At 41.9% G+C, this 17275-nt stretch overlaps 1 protein-coding gene across 5 annotated transcripts in view; it reads right to left on the bottom strand.

Annotated features, from left to right (window-relative positions):
* YPEL4 (yippee like 4) overlaps window positions 1–17275 on the bottom strand; it is a 24070-nt gene continuing 6795 nt past the window's right edge. Inside the window, exons 1-6 of one of the 5 annotated variants that reach the window (XM_039341210.1) lie at window positions 5833–6325; window positions 5678–5744; window positions 4410–4733; window positions 4098–4141; window positions 1629–1737; window positions 1–1081 (exon numbers count right to left, since the gene is read on the bottom strand). In XM_039341210.1, the coding sequence (XP_039197144.1) occupies window positions 992–1081; window positions 1629–1737; window positions 4098–4141; window positions 4410–4550 (384 nt within the window). In that variant the 5' untranslated portion in view covers window positions 4551–4733; window positions 5678–5744; window positions 5833–6325 and the 3' untranslated portion in view covers window positions 1–991. The other 4 variants (XM_039341207.1, XM_039341206.1, XM_039341211.1 and 1 more) reach the window with 4 other exon arrangements.

Genomic DNA, 17275 nt, shown 5'->3' on the forward strand with positions numbered 1-17275 from the left:
TTGTTTTAAAATATAAAACAATTTTATTATACAAAAAAATGCCTGCGCTGGTGACAGTGCTGAAGTGTTGTTTCCCCCACATAGACACACCTTCATGTATGGTAGGGGAGTTGAGGGGAGGGGTTATGGTGCTCAGGGATTACAAGCACACGGTGGTTCACACCTAAATTAATGGACTCCATAGAATAAACCTGGGGGAAATACCATTGCAGTGTCTGGGAAAGGGACTGATAACTGCCATTTGGAGAAACTGTTCCTCTGTCCCCTACCTTCAGGATATCTTTTATCTCCCCGTGTGATCTACACCATCCAACCTTCAGTGCCCAATATCAGCAGGCTGATGTACAACTCTTAATTTCTCCTCAGAAAGGAGAACAATAATGCATTGAATCACTACTCTATCCAGCTCAATGCTGTCAACATCTGCCCACAGCTATTCAGGGCCATAGTTGAAGTTCTGTCACAGCCCTTCTTTATTTACGCTAGAGATACTGGAGACGGGTCTCTCTTCAGCTTTTAAGCGTCAAACTGATCTGTTGACCCTCCCCCAAACCATACCCTATGTCAGAGCCCTTGCTGTCACATTGCATTAAGGATTTTGTTTTTCTTACACAATGGACTGCGTAGTTCAAACCTGATTCCAGGTTCTCCATTCTGGATGCCACAGTGTTATGCTGACAAGTGCTAACGGGATGTAACATAACCTACACAGGCCAAGGAGAAACCAGTCCAAAATCTCCCACTCTCTACCACCTGCGTGTTTTCCTCTTCTGCTCTAGGGGACAGGTAGGGTCCTCCAAACAGTGAGTCCAGCATTTCAGAAAGAGGCTTTGGGAGAAAGATCCTGGAAGCTCCATTCCCCTGGATGATGCTGTGCAGGAGATTGATAGAAGGGTAGCTGGGTTGGTTGTGCTGGGGTGCCACTTGTGGCAATGGGGTTACGAAAGAGCATGGCATGCTACGCAGGAGGGTATGAACCCAGTCTTCTTTCTCAGTCCCAGCCATTGTCCTTCACCATATGTGACATCTCAATGATGTACTTCCCTTCTTTGTACTTCTGGCTGGTCTCGAAGGCTTGTTCCTGGCAAAGAAGGAAATAGGAGATACAAACCCAGCACTAAAAACCGATGTTTACTAGTTGAGTAATGAAAGGACTGCAAACAAACAACGAGCTCAGCATGCAAATATTCTCTCCTATTAGATACAAGCCCACCTACTTTAGATAATGCCTCTCCCTCTCTAAAACCACAACAAAAATATAACTTTGCTATCATGAGATGAAATGATAGGTGAAAGATAGCAAAGCGCTAAGAAGCAGCAACTGGCATTCATAAATGCGCAACCCCATGGCTTTGAGAGAGGCCATACAAAAACTAGTATTTTGCACTAGTCTTCCCAACTGGATACGATCACAAGAATTGCTTTGATAGGCTGATGATGTTACTTAATTTGGGTAATGAAATGTCTGCAAGAAAATAACCAGGTACAAAGTGCACCAAGGGTCCCTCATTTCAATCCCGAGCTACAAATATTCTCCTTTAAAGATTGCTTTCCTGTATCTCCTTGGTTTGTGTGCTTTCCAAAAAACTTGATCACTAGAACTACATCTCTGAAGGGAATTTACTCACATATTTCCAGCCCAGTGTAGTCTTGCAGCTTTCACAAAATATATCAGCAACTGAATGGAGACCAGTGAGCAGAAGACGTTGCTCTGCTGGACCACAGCCCACATTAACCCTGTAATCAAATTAAAAGTCAGCATCTCATTTTGTCTTTACCGTGAATATGGCCCCAATTCTGTTTTGCCAGTAGCTTGCAAAAAACTAGGATGAGAAATATCCCTGTGCTATGATATCTGAAGTGATCATATAGGAGAAAGTTTTTTAAAACAAGGAACTTTTTATGAAGATATATTAGTTGGACTATGATTTACTTACTTGCCTATAATAGTTTAGTAGTTTCAGTTTTCAGATGACAATGTACTGAATAGATTTTTAAAATGTGGGCATGTTACAATAATTATGTAATTTACACTTTATAAAGAAAAAATAAAACATTTTGCCAGGAAATCTGAAAATAAAAATGGATTCTAAAGAAATAGAAATAGAAAACAAGAAATAGAAAATGGATTCTAAATTTAATCTCAGAGCGGCCTCCAGTGGCAGAAAGAAGGGTCTACAGGCAGTGCGTTGTGCTCAGAATATTAAAAATTGGGGCACATCAATAGTACTCTATTGATTACAAGCGTCTAGACAGAGACAATTTGGATAATTCTATTTAATCTACTGAAACAAGGGAAGTGTTAATTTTGTGCATTTCCATTTCTCATTTTTCCTAACTTTCTTTTGTGAATTTGGCTAGAAACAAAACTCTACATGAAAATGTTGCTCACATTTTAATGCATGCCTATTTAAACACATCAAACAAATGGTTTGATTATTTTAAATTAATACATGTCAGGAGGTAGTTAAATTCTCTAGTAAAACGGACTCAGGACATTGTGGTAGAAAGAAAAAGAAGTTAGATATTGTTATCTACAGTTTAATTTGATCTTACCTCAGTTATTTGGGTTTTACTGCATTACCAATCTCCCCTTCCTGAGGTGAAAGGTTACCATAATTTTATTTCTAATTACTGTTATGCAGAGCTATGTAATAAGGATGGAGATTCTGCAATGCAACTATTTGAAAATCAACCAGGAAGAAATAGTACTCTTTTTAGATTTATTTCACATTATCACATTTAAAGGCAAAAGCAGATAAGAATTACCACAAGAGGAATATCACTTACTTACTAGTCAGCTTTTAAATAACTAATGCAGAAAATTCATCAGGACTGCCAAACAAGAATATAGAGGTAGTTCATAATTTCCAACAGAGGTGGTCAAACAGATCTTTTGCTATAGTCAATCTCTATATTCCATTCACTTCAAGAAGAGTGGTTATTTCTGGAGCCAAAGGATTCTGCTCCAGAACAATTTGCTTGGCTGGGATCACTATCCACGTCAGAGGTATATTACATCTCTGACTCAGTCTCACTGACTTGTAGTTGAGCTTTCTTCTGCTGAAGGCCAATCAGAAATAAAGAATGAAAATGATACATTTGACAAAACCACCTGCACTGTAAGCTCTACTTGTATACATCAGGGTCTTCAAACTTGGCAGCTTTAAGGTTTGTGGACTTCAGTTCCCAGAATTCCTCAGCCAGCCATGCTGGTAGGGAATTCTTGGAGCTGGAAGTCCACAATTCTTAAAGTTACCGAGTTTCAAGACCCCTGGTATACATTTAAAAAAAATGGTATTATAAATCAGGAGGATGATCAGCAATTTTGAAATCTCAGTATAATGGAACTTTAGTAATCATGTTATCAACCTTTGTATATGAATTTGGAATTAATTTGATTCTTTTAAAGAACGGGAATGAACATTTGGGAGTTTAATGTGAGAAAAAAGAAATTGTTAAGAAAGATACCACTTTCTAGGAACTGAAAGGGAAAGATGTCATCTCCAATAATGAGAAGCAGTAGACCATCTTTTAATTCCAAGAATGTATCTTCCTTTGGGGGTGGAGCTAAGAGAATTTCAGTGATACAATGCAATAGGTTGGGTTCCATTTATAAAGCCTAATAAATGCCATGATGCTGGAGGCCCATTGCCAAGTTAAATAATGGCAATGATAACACATCAAAAGCAAAAATAAGACAGAAATGTCCCAATATATTGTACGTGTGTTGGGAAGCCTATTTATTATGTGTTTTATTCCCTATTCCTATTTCAGAATTTAGTCAAATTAACCTTGGAGGCAGATGAGCTGCAACTGTAAGAACGTTATGATGGAGAGGATACTAAGTGAGATATGACAGATATACATCGTATACAGGTTATTTGGAGGAATACTGAATTCTACATCTCACTCCAATAGCTTTACTTTATATATATAGAGAGAGATCTAATAAAACTTAAATATTCTCTTTTGCAAGAAAACTATTTTCTTCCATTCCAAGGCAAAAATCGTATGTTTGCCTGCTTCCACTGTTGCATGCTCCTCACCTGTATCTCATTCCCAATAAATAAAACCAATTGCAGGAGGACACTCACACAGAATTGAAAAGATAGGCACGACCATGACTCCCCTGGAAGGACTGTGGAAATAAAGTATAAAAGTTATGTCCTCTCCCTTATAAGATTATTGAATCTCCTTCCCAAACCCAACCACTCAGTAGGGATCCTAAGTTGTAAGAAAGATCAAACTGTTCTTAGACAGTGATATTGCTGGGAATCCCAAGACTGTAGCTAGCTAACCCCAAACAGGCAATGTTGTGAGGAAGCACAATGCCAGAGTCTGGTTGGGCCAGAGCTAAATGATAGGTATAGCTAAGCTTATCACTCTGATCCTGAGAGCATGCATACCTTGGAGATGAGCTCATCATGTTTGGCCAAGTGTGCCCTGCAGTGGACACAGCTGTAAGTCCGGTGGCACCGGGGCAGGTAACTGCGGAATGTTTTGGTAGGGAGACAGGCGGCTGGTGGCACTGGCTCACAGCTGGGCATGACAGGCTGGAGAGCGATGCCTTGTCGAGGTGGGGGAGCTGGCGCTGTGCAGCCCCCACATAAGCGATCACAAGTGAAGCAGCGAAGCAGGTTGGCTAAAGCCGTTTTTCAAAAAAGTGAGGTTTGGGGGGGCTGCACTGCCAGGGCCCCCCCAGATGAGAACCAGACCGAAAGGGGAGACACCTAGTGAGAGAAAAGGGAAAGGAATAAGCAGAGGAGCAATGCAAACCTCCTTGCACCATTGGAAATGGAAGGAAGGAATGGACCTTGTCATGCATGTTCAAAACGAGCATTAAAGTTGAGGGTGCACCAAACAAAACTCTTGTCACGTGATTACAGTTGGCCGAATGGAGATCCTCGAGTCACATTATTGTTCTACATACCAGTTTCAGGAATTCTTTCAAGATGAAGAAAACTACAGAAGTTTAAATTTTGTTTTTCCCTGGCCCAAGAACCTTACAATAGATGCTCAACTGCCATAATAATGATGAATTACTTCTCTAATAGATGCTCAACTGCCAGAATAATGATGAATTACTTCCCTATCAAGGACTGTAAAAGCAATACAGTATGCTTTTTTTACATACTTCCCAAACCTCTATAACTCACTTTCTTAAGTATGCTTAATACTGCAGATTTGGATTGAGCCAGATTGCTTACCTGAATTAAAAGTATTACTCTTTTCGTCTTAATTGCCCAGCTGATTTAGAAACAGTTTTCATTTATTTTGTCCTTTAAGACAGTAACACTCATGCTGTCAGACATTGTCAGTAACCCAGTATCATCAATATCAGTCATGATGTTGAGATGGACAGCCGTATAATTTGAAGAAGTCCTTGTCATACAAAAAAATATGACCTGCCAAAAGCTATCAAGCTGTCATTGAGTTTCATTATATTATTTCTGGCATGACAACCCAGCCTTTAACTGCATTACAGTTTAATTACTGTAATGCACAGACCTCGTTCTTAAAGGTCTTCTGAGTAGCTGCTAGCAATAGCTACCGATAATGTATCTTTTCCCAACTCATTCCTACTTATTAAATGTCTCTCCCTCCCCCCCCCCGCTCCCCCCAATCATCCGTGCTTGTGAAAGTCGTCTTCCAGGGACTCAATAATACGGCTCACCATGCACGTTCATTCAAAGTCGTCTATTCCCCAGTTCTGACAGCTTCCACCCCCGTGAGCTCGCTCCCTGCCGGTAAGAAACAGGCATTACACCTCAGTAGCTGACTTTTCAGGAGCCCCACGTCTGCGCGTTTGTCCCCTTGCGATTCGCAAACCTCGTTCCGTCCCGCAGCGAATCACACGTGGGACGGGTTGAGCCTGCCAGTGACTCCAGCTTCCTAACCGCTCGGCTTTCGATTAATGCAGTAAAAAAATCGTCTTGCTACGCCCGGATGCAACTTGTATTGCGTCGCTTATCATTCTCCCCCTGTTTCCGACCGCTTCCTCCTCTCTTAGAAGGAGCAACGAATGAAGGGGGGGAGAGAAAAATAAGTGAAAGTGGGAGGAGCCCGAAGATCAACCGCGTTAATCACCGCAGAGTCTGACTCACGTGGCTGCCTGCGCGGAAAGAAAATAAAGGCGGCGTGGGGAAGTTCCCCGCGGGACTCGCTCCTGGCGGAGGATCTCGGTGACAGGATGGAAGGGCTGACCGGGTGGCGGCTTTTTTCGCTGCCCAGTGAAAGACGGCTCTTAGGCCAGGCTAAGGGACGGCCGGGAAGGGAGGGAAAGTTTCGGCGGCGGCGGCGACGCCTGCTCTCCCCTCTCCGCTGCTCACCTTGAAACCTGCTTCCCAGGGGACTCTCTCCGTCCCTGCCTGTTCCGGCTGTGGCTCCGCGCGGGGTCGTAGCAAGGGGACAGCAGCTTCAGAGCAGGCCGAGGGCTGTTTTTGTGCACCGTCTGTAGCCGAATGTGGCGGGGTGTTGTGGAACCGCATCATAACATTGTGAGTCATCCATCCCTCCTCCTCTTCCTCCTCCTTTCCCCCCCCCCTTTCAGTCCCCCGCTACGTCAGAGCGGGGTCGGAGACACGGATCAGGGAAGGAGGGGACGCTGAGTGGAGAGGATGCCCCGGCAGGCCACACGCGGCACTCTGGGGCAGAAAGGCGGCCGGGGGAAAGGGGTAGCTGAGAGAAGAGGGGCGGACCGGAGCCCTGGCAGGGAGAAAGGCGCGCAGGGATCGCGCTCCCCTCCTTTGCTGCCTGGGGCAAACTCTGACGCAGAGAGAGAGAGACGCAGCGTAAGGGTCACCGCCGTCTGGAAAGCTGCAATCTCGCTTTTTTTTTTCGAGGTGCCCTGTCCAGACAAGCCCTCGATCGCAACATGTTCAATGCTTCAGGAAATGGATCCAGGACCCTCGCTGCCTCCTTCTCCGGCGCATGGGATGCTCCTGCATGTGAAAGCCCGAAGCCCCACAATTTGTTACTTCTCGGCTTCCAATTCCTCCCAGCCTCCCCATTGCTCAATCCTCCCCTTGTCCTCCAAACTGACATCCCCTCTTGGCTACGTCCGCATGTTTATGATATCCCAAAGGAAGACCTATTTCCAGATGTGGGCTTGGAGTTCAAAAGTAAATAATTGCTTGGTAAGATGATTTTGGCACCATAAAACCACACGGGTGTTGATACCTATAGGCACTGAATTGCAACCGTTTAGTACAGGATGTTTCTAAACGGCAGGAAGAAAAATTCGATCCCATTACAAAGATTAATAAACCTTCCTTCACTTATCCACAAATATATACCAAAAATCCAAAACCCAAACGTGCCTCCATGCAAGCATTGATTACATTGTTGTTGTTGTTAATTGCGAAGTCGTGTCCGACCCATCGCGACCTAAATAGAGCCATACTTTCCCCAGGAAATGATATAATTGTCCATCTCCTGTTAGCTTAAATATATGCAGGTTCTAGAATACTGGTAGTACAGGTTTGGAACCCATGATTGTGGTAAGGGCTTCTACAATCAGCAAGTCTATTTGCCATATGCATTGCTTGTGAGTCCTGATCAATTGCCTACATTTGCTTGTCTTGAGAGGCTATCATTATGTCTGGCACTGAAACCCATGACAGCCCATCTTGGAACCAATATGAATTTATTAGAAACCTTGATGGCCACAGGCTGAAACTCATGTAAGTACCTGTAAGCCTAGTCCTAAATTGCTATGCTAGATAATGTTCTAGGATTACTCTATAATTCACTAAATTGCAGAAAGCTCAATCTGTCCTGATTTTAAGAGTGGAAGGAAATGTGCCTTTGGAACCTCTGTAGTAGCTTTATTGGACTGTTATTGCATTTTAGAACATGACTAGTATGCATCATGCTACTTTCACCAGTACTGACTTCTAATTAGTAATTCACATTTAGAAAACAATGGAATAGTGGAAATTGTTCTTTGGGGAATACATTGTTATTACAATCACAAGCCCAATATTTGGACTGCCATTCCAAATTGGTTAAATTTTCTTCAGGGCTTTCATCAGTCATGCTGGACACAGAAACATCTGGAAGCTGTTAACTTTCCATCCTCCCTTCATGACCACAAGAACAACTATCTCTGACACTGGCAAATGTATCAAAGATGTATCATTTTTGCTGGATATAATAGGGCTATAACAAAGGAGTGATTGAGATGCCAGTATCTAAATTTGAGTAAATCTCTTGTATTGTGTTATACTTTGTTTCTTTATCCCCAAATATTTTTTTAACTCTACAACCTCTTTAATCTATTTCAACTTAGCTTACAATCAAAGCAGTCTTTACCTTGCTTGTCACAAAGGCTGCCTACTCTATTGTAGGTATCATTAACAAAAAAATACGACAATAGAAATATCTTTATGAATGACTGCAACCACTCACGACTATAGTTTACAGTTCTGGGCATCACACTTTAAAAAAACTGATTCAGAATTGGAAAAGGTGCAGAATAAGACAAGTACAATACACTAGGAACAGTTTTCCTGAGAGGAGAAATTATATTTGGGATTTTCAATCTAAAAGGAGGATAAGTATAAAATATATGACATAATATATTATTACATATAGTAGATAGAAAGACAGGCGGGGAAAATACATGAAAAACTAAACATCAGAAGGAATCTGATAGAGTAACAGGTTTTAAAAGGGATAGCTTTTGTGAACTGCAACTTTATTAAAATGAATACATGGAATAAAGAAAATGAGAAGGACTAAAACTGGTGACAATGAATGATGGAAGGGATTAGTTAAAGAGAAGGATTTGAACATATACATTAGATAAGATGGAAATTGCAACTTTAAGAAGTAATGATGCTCAATTTGATGGCATTAAAATGAAACTAGGCAAATTCGGATAAGATTATCACTGGCTACTAATCATGACTAGTATTACAGGAATACTAATGACTAGCCAACATGAATTAAAGGGCACTAACACATTGCCCAGAAACATTTGGGTGGCTAATGGAAGGATAGAATGAACACAACTGTGAGCATTTGCTTTAATTCAACAGAGAAGTTCCAGCAAAATTTGGAAGCAAAATGGCCTTCAAAAATTATATTAATAAATTTTGAAAAAATATTCTATAATCCATATTCCCAGTTCTAGATTAATAGTTTTCCCTTACCTTACATTCACTCAATAGGAACTTTGCAGTCCCTATTGTCAGTTTCCATTATAGGTCTATTACAGGTAGTCCTCATTTAGTGATTTCTTCATGCAGTGACCACTTTCAATTACGACTGTGATGAAAAAGTAATTTTATGAACAGTCCTCAAATTTATCTGGAAAGCAAAGGAAAACAGAAATAAGTTCATGAACACAGCTGTGGTTTCATTTAGTGGTGCTTTGGTTAACAACCAAGTTGCTGATCCCAATTATGGTCACTAAGTGAGGATTTAAACTTATCTAATTCACATTAGGCCAAGATAAAAGTAACAGTCAAGCTCTATTTTATCAATGTATCGGTGCCATGATTATATGAAAAAGAATATGACCTAAAACTGCAATCTTATGCTCGCTGATTTGTAATCCCCATTATACTCAATATGACTTACTTTTGAGTGAACTATAGGGATGCATTTGCACAATTCAAAAGGATTCCAACACCATTCACTGTTCATAAAAGCATTATCACAATTAAGGGAAAGAACTGCCTGACCAACAAGGTATCAAGGGCAGATGGCAAGAATATACAGAAGGGCTATCTGCCAACAACAGAGGCCCAGTTCCTCAGGATGATGAGGAAAGGGAAGCAGAAATAGAGTCAGTCATCCTTCAGGAAGAAGCCATATTGACAAGGTCCTAGATGTTACCATTCATGCAGAATAGCGGAACCATCACAGCCTTGTGCCAGAAAATTTGGGAAATGAACACATAGCCAAAAGATTAAAATCAGTGTTAATTTACTGCCAAAAAAGGATGATCCCAAGGATTTCTCCAATTACTGCACAATTGTCCTCATCCTTCAGACTAGCAAGATTCTCAAGAATATCGATACTTCCGGTGGATTTGCATGGGCGATGGCGGCTACTTTGTAGCCGTCCTCCTGGGTAAGTGTAATGAATCGCTATGAACAGCGGACATCAGCTGTTCAGCGGTTCAAAATCCCCCTCCCGGGCAAAGGGGGGGAAGAGGGTGGTCTGAATAGTGGTAGAGCCTCTTATGCACCCCCAATATTTTTTTGGGGGGGGTGAAAAGAGTGCTCCCACAGAGTTCAGACTGTCTCCGCTTCCCAGCTGCTTTTGTCCCTAGGGACAAAACAAGCCGTTGCAATCACCTCCACGCTTAAAGGGAACTGGTGAGTTTTTTAGAAGCGGACAGAGTTGACTAGAGGATTAGCTTTTGCTTTCTTTGATTTTATATGGATTTTTAGTTTAAAGATTTATTTTTACGTTTATATTCCCTCTTTTTACTTTTTACTTTTTGCTGAAAGGGAAAGTAAAATGGCGATCGGCAGACTTTCCGGCGTTTTATTTTATTTTATTTTATTTTCCTTTTGGGAAGCTAGAATGGCGATCGGTAGGTTTTTGGGTGTTTTTCTTTCCCTTTCTCTTTTCTTTTCTTTTTAATGATTGGAATGGATGCTTTATTCTTCTTTCATTTTTTTTTTCTTTGATGAAAGTGAAAATAAAATGGCGATCGGCTTTTTTGGATTTTAGAAGCATTATTATTTTTGCTTATTTTTAAAGGCAGGCATTCTGGTGTTTAAAATGGAATGGATCTTTTTTTTTTTTTAACTCCCTTTGATTTTATTTGGATTTTTACCTTAAAGACTTATGGATTTTAGAAGCATTATTATTTTTGTTTATTTTTAAAGGCTTCCCTTTAGTTGAAAGGGAAAGTAAAATGGTGATTGGCAAGCTTTTTGGTGTTTTCCTCTATGCTTTTATTATTATCTTTTCTTTCTTTTTCTTCCATCTTTTGTTTTTTTAACTCCTTTTTTATTTTTTGGAGTTAATTTTTGTAATTTTTAAGAAGGAGTAAAGATTTTTTTTTTTTAAGATGGCTCCAAAGTGTCCAGAGATCCCTACAGTTCCTAAAGTGGCTTCTTCTTCGGTGTCATCATCAGTGCAACAATCTAAATCTATAGCAGTGGTTCTCAACCTGTGGGTCGGGACCCCATTTGGGGTCGAATGACCATTTCTCGGGGGTCGCCAAACCATGCTGTCCGCCATTTTTTCCCCTTTTCCCTAGCTGTCCTACTCCCTCTTATTGGTGGCCACACCCACTTGGGGGTCACCACAACATGGGGAACTGTATTATGGGGTCACGGCATTAGAAAGGTTGAGAATCACTGATCTATAGCTTCACCCTCTTCCTTGGGCCAGCCAATAATTGTGAAGGATTTGCAAGATATGATGGGAAATGCTATATCTCAAATTAGGATAGAAATGAAAGAGATTTTAGAGGAAAATAATAAGATTCTGAGGCAGGAGATAGTTTTGGCTTTAAAAGGAGTTGCCTCTGTTCTTGAAAAGCTGAACTCTCGGGTGGAAGAGATAGAAGAAAAAGTGGAATTGATGGAGGGAAAATTTGAAAGTATGGAAAAAGAAATGGAAAATGAGATTCTTATGCTTCAATATGGACAAATGGAATATGCCCTAAGAATTAGAGGCTTGGGAGAGTCCTTGCAAGGAGATCTGAGAGAGATGGTTGCAAAGGACTTTGCTGTGATTTTGAATAAAGAAAAAGAGGAAATACTTGGTGAAATTGAAAAATTATTTAGAGTTAATTCTGTGGTGGCACTGCAAAAGAATTTGCCAAGAGATGTGGTAATTTATTTTGGGAAAAGATCCCTGCGCAACGAAATTATACAAGCTTTTTATAAGAAGAGATTCCAAATTGCTTCACAAGATGTTATAATCTTAAAGGAGATACCATCTAAAATTTTAAGAAGAAGAAAGGAGTTTGCCTTTTTAGCAGATGAACTTAAAAAGAGACAAATTTCGTTCAGATGGGATGTTCCGATTGGAATGGTGGTGAACTACTTGGGGATACGTTATAGACTTAATACTGTTTCTCAAGCAAAAGACTTTTATACTTCGATCCTGGGGGTATGTTCATCGCCATCTATTAAGTTTAAAAAGTTGGAAGAAAAGAAGGTAGAATTGCAGTTTGAAGAGCCTATAATTATGGAAATTGGGAAACCTCAGTTGGAGGGGTCTCAACAAGTTGAGATGGAGGACCAGAGGATAACCTGTGCAACATATAATAGTAAAGAAAAGGATCAATTGCAGTCTGAATTGCTTACACTTATGAAAATTGGGAAATTTCAGTTTGAGGGGCCTCAACAAGCAGAGATGGAGGAGCAGAAGACAACCTGTGTAACATACAATTGTAATCAACAGAAGAAGGACAAGGAGCAACCCTTAACGGCAGAATTGCAGTGTGAAGAGCCTATATTAATTGAAAAGGGGAAATTTCAGTCTGAGGGGCCTCAGCAGAGGACAACTTGTGCAACATATAATTGTAAAGACCAACAGAATAAGGAGTTTAAGAAATCCTCACATGTATTGGCTTCGGAGTCGTTGGGAGATTCAGGAATTTTGGAGCAATCTTTAAAGGCAGATCTCAAAGCATTTCTTTCGAGCTTGATAAGGATAAGGGCGGAGAATGAAAATTAGAGATTGATAAGGATCGAGAATGAAAATGGACAATTGAGACTGATAATAATAACATCAGTATAATTGAGACTGATAAGGACTGTGTTTCTTGTGGATGGAATTTGTTATTGGTGAAGATTTAAATGTTTAATATGTTTATTGTGGATATGTGTATAAGGGAATTTTAATGTTTTGTAAAATTTAAAAAATTTTCAATAAAAAAAAAAGAATATCAAAAGAACATCTACATCTACTTTATGGACTACAAGAAGGGCTTTGATTGTGCTGATTATGACAAGATATCGAGAGCCCTAGAAGAACTAAGGGTAACAACACGTCTGATCAATTAGTGTAGTCCTTATACACAAATCAAGAAGTCACTGCAAACATCACAGGATGACACTGATTGGTTCAATATAGAAAAAAAGTGTGGCAAGACTACATATTTTCACCTTTTTTATTCAATTTCTATGCTGAAGTAATCATAGACAGCTAGAACTTGAAGAATCAAAACTTGGAGTTAAGGTTAGAGGAAGGAAGTTCAACAATCTTTGATATTCTGATGACACAATTCTCCTCTCAGAAACCAAAGAAGGCCAGAAACATCTGATTAAAAGGATTAAAGATGCAAGCAAAAAATTTGGCCTCTTTCTGAACATCAAAAAGACCAAGCTCATGATCACTGTGAGGAATGGAAATATCAAAATAACAGTTGGCAGTGAAGAGATCAGATGCATGCAAGAATTCACTTTTTTAGGGTTGCAGATTGATCAAGGCAATGAATGCATTGTAGCATATAAAACTAGTCATATCGCTGGAAGGTAAAACCCCAAAATTCTGCCTTACTTATTTTAGTCATGTCATGCAATCAAACTCACTGGAAGAGGCAATTATGCTGTGAATGGTCAGCAGTGAAGAAATGAGGCCACCAAAAAACACAGTTGCTATCAAAGTTCACACCAGCCAGAGCATAAAACAACGGAAAAAAGCCATGCAAGATCAGAAAAAGTTGAGACATCTGGTCCCTAGAATCACTGAGAATCAGACAGGACTGAACAAATAGCAGCAGCAGCATCATGAGTGAACATCAGCTTTTTTGTAAGTAGTATCCTTGTGGCATCTTACATCCTTTGTGCTGCTGTTGATACTAAGCTCAACTCTAAAAGGTTCTGCTGTGGAGGAGAACTGCAACAGACTAAAAACGGGAAATTGCGTATTTTTTCTACTACTTCTCCCTAGAACAGAAAGTAGCAGGTAGAGTCACTTTTAGTACTGAAAACTTGAAAGTTCAGCACTCCTCTCTTCAAAAACATAGCTAGTTGCAGGGTAGCAATACAGAGAAATAAGTGTGCTTTTTGCAAGGATCAAACCACCAAGTAATATTTACTAAGCTGGAGAAGCTATTGTATATAGAAGTGTGGAGTTAGAAAACATTCTCCCTTTCCTAGAAATATCACAGTTTGACTCGATAATCCACCAATCGCGGCACTTCTCGTATGATGAGAAAAGCATTTTCTTAGTTCATCATTATATTATAGTATCTAAGGAAGAGATATCTGAAGCGCTCTTTGTGGCGTTAACAAAAAGAAAGAAACAGGTTGACAGTCGTCCTAATCGTTTGACATAAAACTACGTTTCCCAGAAGGAGGCGAACAGGATTTCCTCACTCGCCTTTTGTTTCGTACACACCAACAAACTCCATTTCCCTTGTGCCACCGGGCGAGGAGGCTGCCTTGAAACAAGTGAATATCACGTGGCTGTCTAACTGTCATGCTTCCCTCACTTCCGGAGTTACTGGCATTTCCGTTGTCAAATCGATACAAGACAAGAGCGGTTGGATCCCTGTGGATTTAATTTAATCAGTGGGTGGATTTCTGCCTGCTTTCTTCACGGTTCTGACTCCGTTACTATAGGGGTGGCTCAACTTTTCAGCTGGTCCTTTCTATCTTGGGACCATTTCATTCTTGTCTCCGCCTTAGTCTCACTGTTTTCCATGTGTTGCTTTGGTAGTTGATGAAACGATGGGATTGAAATCCCTTTGGGAGAGGCGTCTCTTAGCTTTTATCAGCTCACATTATAAAACCTTAACATTTTTCAGTGAATTTCATGATTGATTGGTTACGTGCTAGCAATCACGTAGATAAGATTTCATTGATGAGTTTTTATGACTCTGTAACAATAAAAATATGACTAACTACATCGCAGTTTTCATCTGACTGTTAGCTGCATGGCAAACCCCAATGTCAATGCTGCAAATACTGTATATTCTTGCTTTGACAATATGCAAAACTGTCTGGTAATTACTGGGTTAATACACAGCTTAGAGTGGGGGGGAGAAAAAGCCCGGGAAAGAAAGAGGAAGTAAACTTTTGACCTTCACACTAATTGGATAATGTGACTTGTGACTGGAAGACAAGGGAGGGGTTTAGCAAGAAAAGGTTGATGCCAGCAATAGGAAGTCAGATTCTGGCATCAATACGTCCATGATGGTGACCGGCAGAATTGTAGCTCTGTAATAAAGACTTTAGGAAACATGCCTGAAAGTTCTTTGAAGTGCTTCATTAGTCGGAACCTGTGACATCATGCCAGAATCCAACACTCTTTTCAAACGATCTGCGGTCCCGAACTCCTTCAGCTGCCTCTATGCCTGAGAGGAGATGGCAAAGTTTCGGGGAAGATCTCATTATGGAGAAAGAAAGATTGCCTGAGACCAACCCCATGGCTGCAACAGTTTTCCCGGGGGGGGGGGGAAGCAACAGCCAGCAAGCCGGGGGAGAGAGAAATTTGGCAGATTTCCCAGCTGAGAGCGAAGACTTCAAAAGCAGAATGGACAGATAACACAGTTATGGGTGAGTCGTTGGAAAGATTTCAAAACTTAGAAATGAAAAACAGAAATCAGTTCCTACAAAGTGAAACCTACAGCCCTTCTATTGCAAATGTTCCTGCCATGGGCTCCAGCCCTGAGAGAGAGAATCCCAGTCTGAATCCTCTGCAGCAAAGGGGAAATTGGGTTTCCCAGCAAGTGGCTGATCCATGTCCTCTGAACTTACCACAGCTAATAGAGGCCTTGCAATGTCTTGGGGTGGTACAGAAGCCAGGAAATCAGCAGCTGGGGGGAGAACAGCCACAGCAAGGAGGTTGGCCACAGCCCCCAAACGTGCAACCCCTGGGCATAAATCTGCAGCCAGGTTGGGGCCTACAGCAACTGGGGTGGCCACAAGAGCAGTGGGGAGCCCAGCAGGAAGCCTGTCAGACCCTACCTTTGCCGGCCAGAGACCCCAACCCTGAAGAGAGGGTGAGTTCCAGTCTGAGACATCTGCAGCAATGGGTAGATGGGTTTCCCCAGCAGATGAATGATCATCAGCAGCAGAGGGCATCACCACCCCCTGCAGTCCAAGAACAGAGAAGACCACCACAACCCCCACTTGCGCAGCCACCATTGGGAGGCCTACAGCAGCAGGGGGCACCATCGAACCCCGCTGGCCAACAGCAGAGGGCCCAGCAGCCGTGGAACCAGCCCCAGTGGGGGTCACAGCAGCCTGTGTTCACACCACCCTTCAATGCAACCTTTGATGGGGACCCAGAGAAGCTGATTTTTTTTTCTCAACCAAGTGCGTTTTCACTTGAAATACTGGGCCTATCTGTACCCGGAACCAGGGCCATGGTCGATGTTATTGCGTCCAACCTAGAGGGAGAAGCATCTGAATGGCTGAACCATTTATATAGCGAGCAGGCCCCCGAATTGGAAGATCCCCACTGCTTTCTTTTAAGTCTGAGAGAACGATTTGAGGACCCATCCATCGGCCTCAAAACAGCAGGACAAATTCACAAAATAAAACAAGCTGGGAGGCCTGCCCTGGAGTACGTGCGAGAATTCCGCAAGATAGCAGGTCGAATAGAGGGGTGGCCTGAGCAGTCCCTCATCCATTTCTTCATTGAGGGATTAGACGATCACCTCTCTCAGGCCTGCATCTATCGAGAAATACCTGATCGGCTGCAGGAGTGGTACCAGACAGCCGTGAAGCTAGATGTTAAGCTCTCTCGCTATAAAAAGCCTCCCCCACATGAACCCGAACAGCAACCAGAGCTACCTGGACAGCAATCACCCCCACGAAAGCCTTCAACTACTGCAAGGGCTGAGAGACCCAGGCCACCTGCACGCCCTTCCTTCGAGTGTTTCCGGTGTGGACAAGGAGGACACCGAGCGGCCACCTGTCCAGTCCCCTACCCTCGACTGCAGAGCAAGCCAGGACCGGCAATGCAAAAGAAACCTGCTCAGCGGCTAATGAGAGAAAAATCCAATCGACTCATGCAAGAACCAGTTGCCCAGGTTACACCCCACACACGGGAGGATGCCAAGACTCCAGGTGGACCTGCCCCTGCTCTTCCCTTCTTTGATAGCGACGATGAAGGAGAAAACGACCCAATGGTGAGTCGACAAATCCTGCCTTTTTCACTGGCCGCCAAACTTATAATCCCTAAGTCTGGGGCACAAATAGACTTAAACGTACTAATTGATTCGGGATGCACCCGCTGCATTATTAGTCTGGCGTTTGCCATGAAAATGGGCATAAGGGCAAAACAGCTTTCCAAACCGATGAGATTTGAGCAAGCCGATGGCTCCCTGATGGGAGGGACT

This window comes from Crotalus tigris, unplaced genomic scaffold (genome assembly GCF_016545835.1).
Source record: "Crotalus tigris isolate CLP2741 ecotype Arizona unplaced genomic scaffold, ASM1654583v1 scf7180000017764.6130737, whole genome shotgun sequence".
Taxonomy (NCBI): domain Eukaryota; kingdom Metazoa; phylum Chordata; class Lepidosauria; order Squamata; family Viperidae; genus Crotalus; species Crotalus tigris.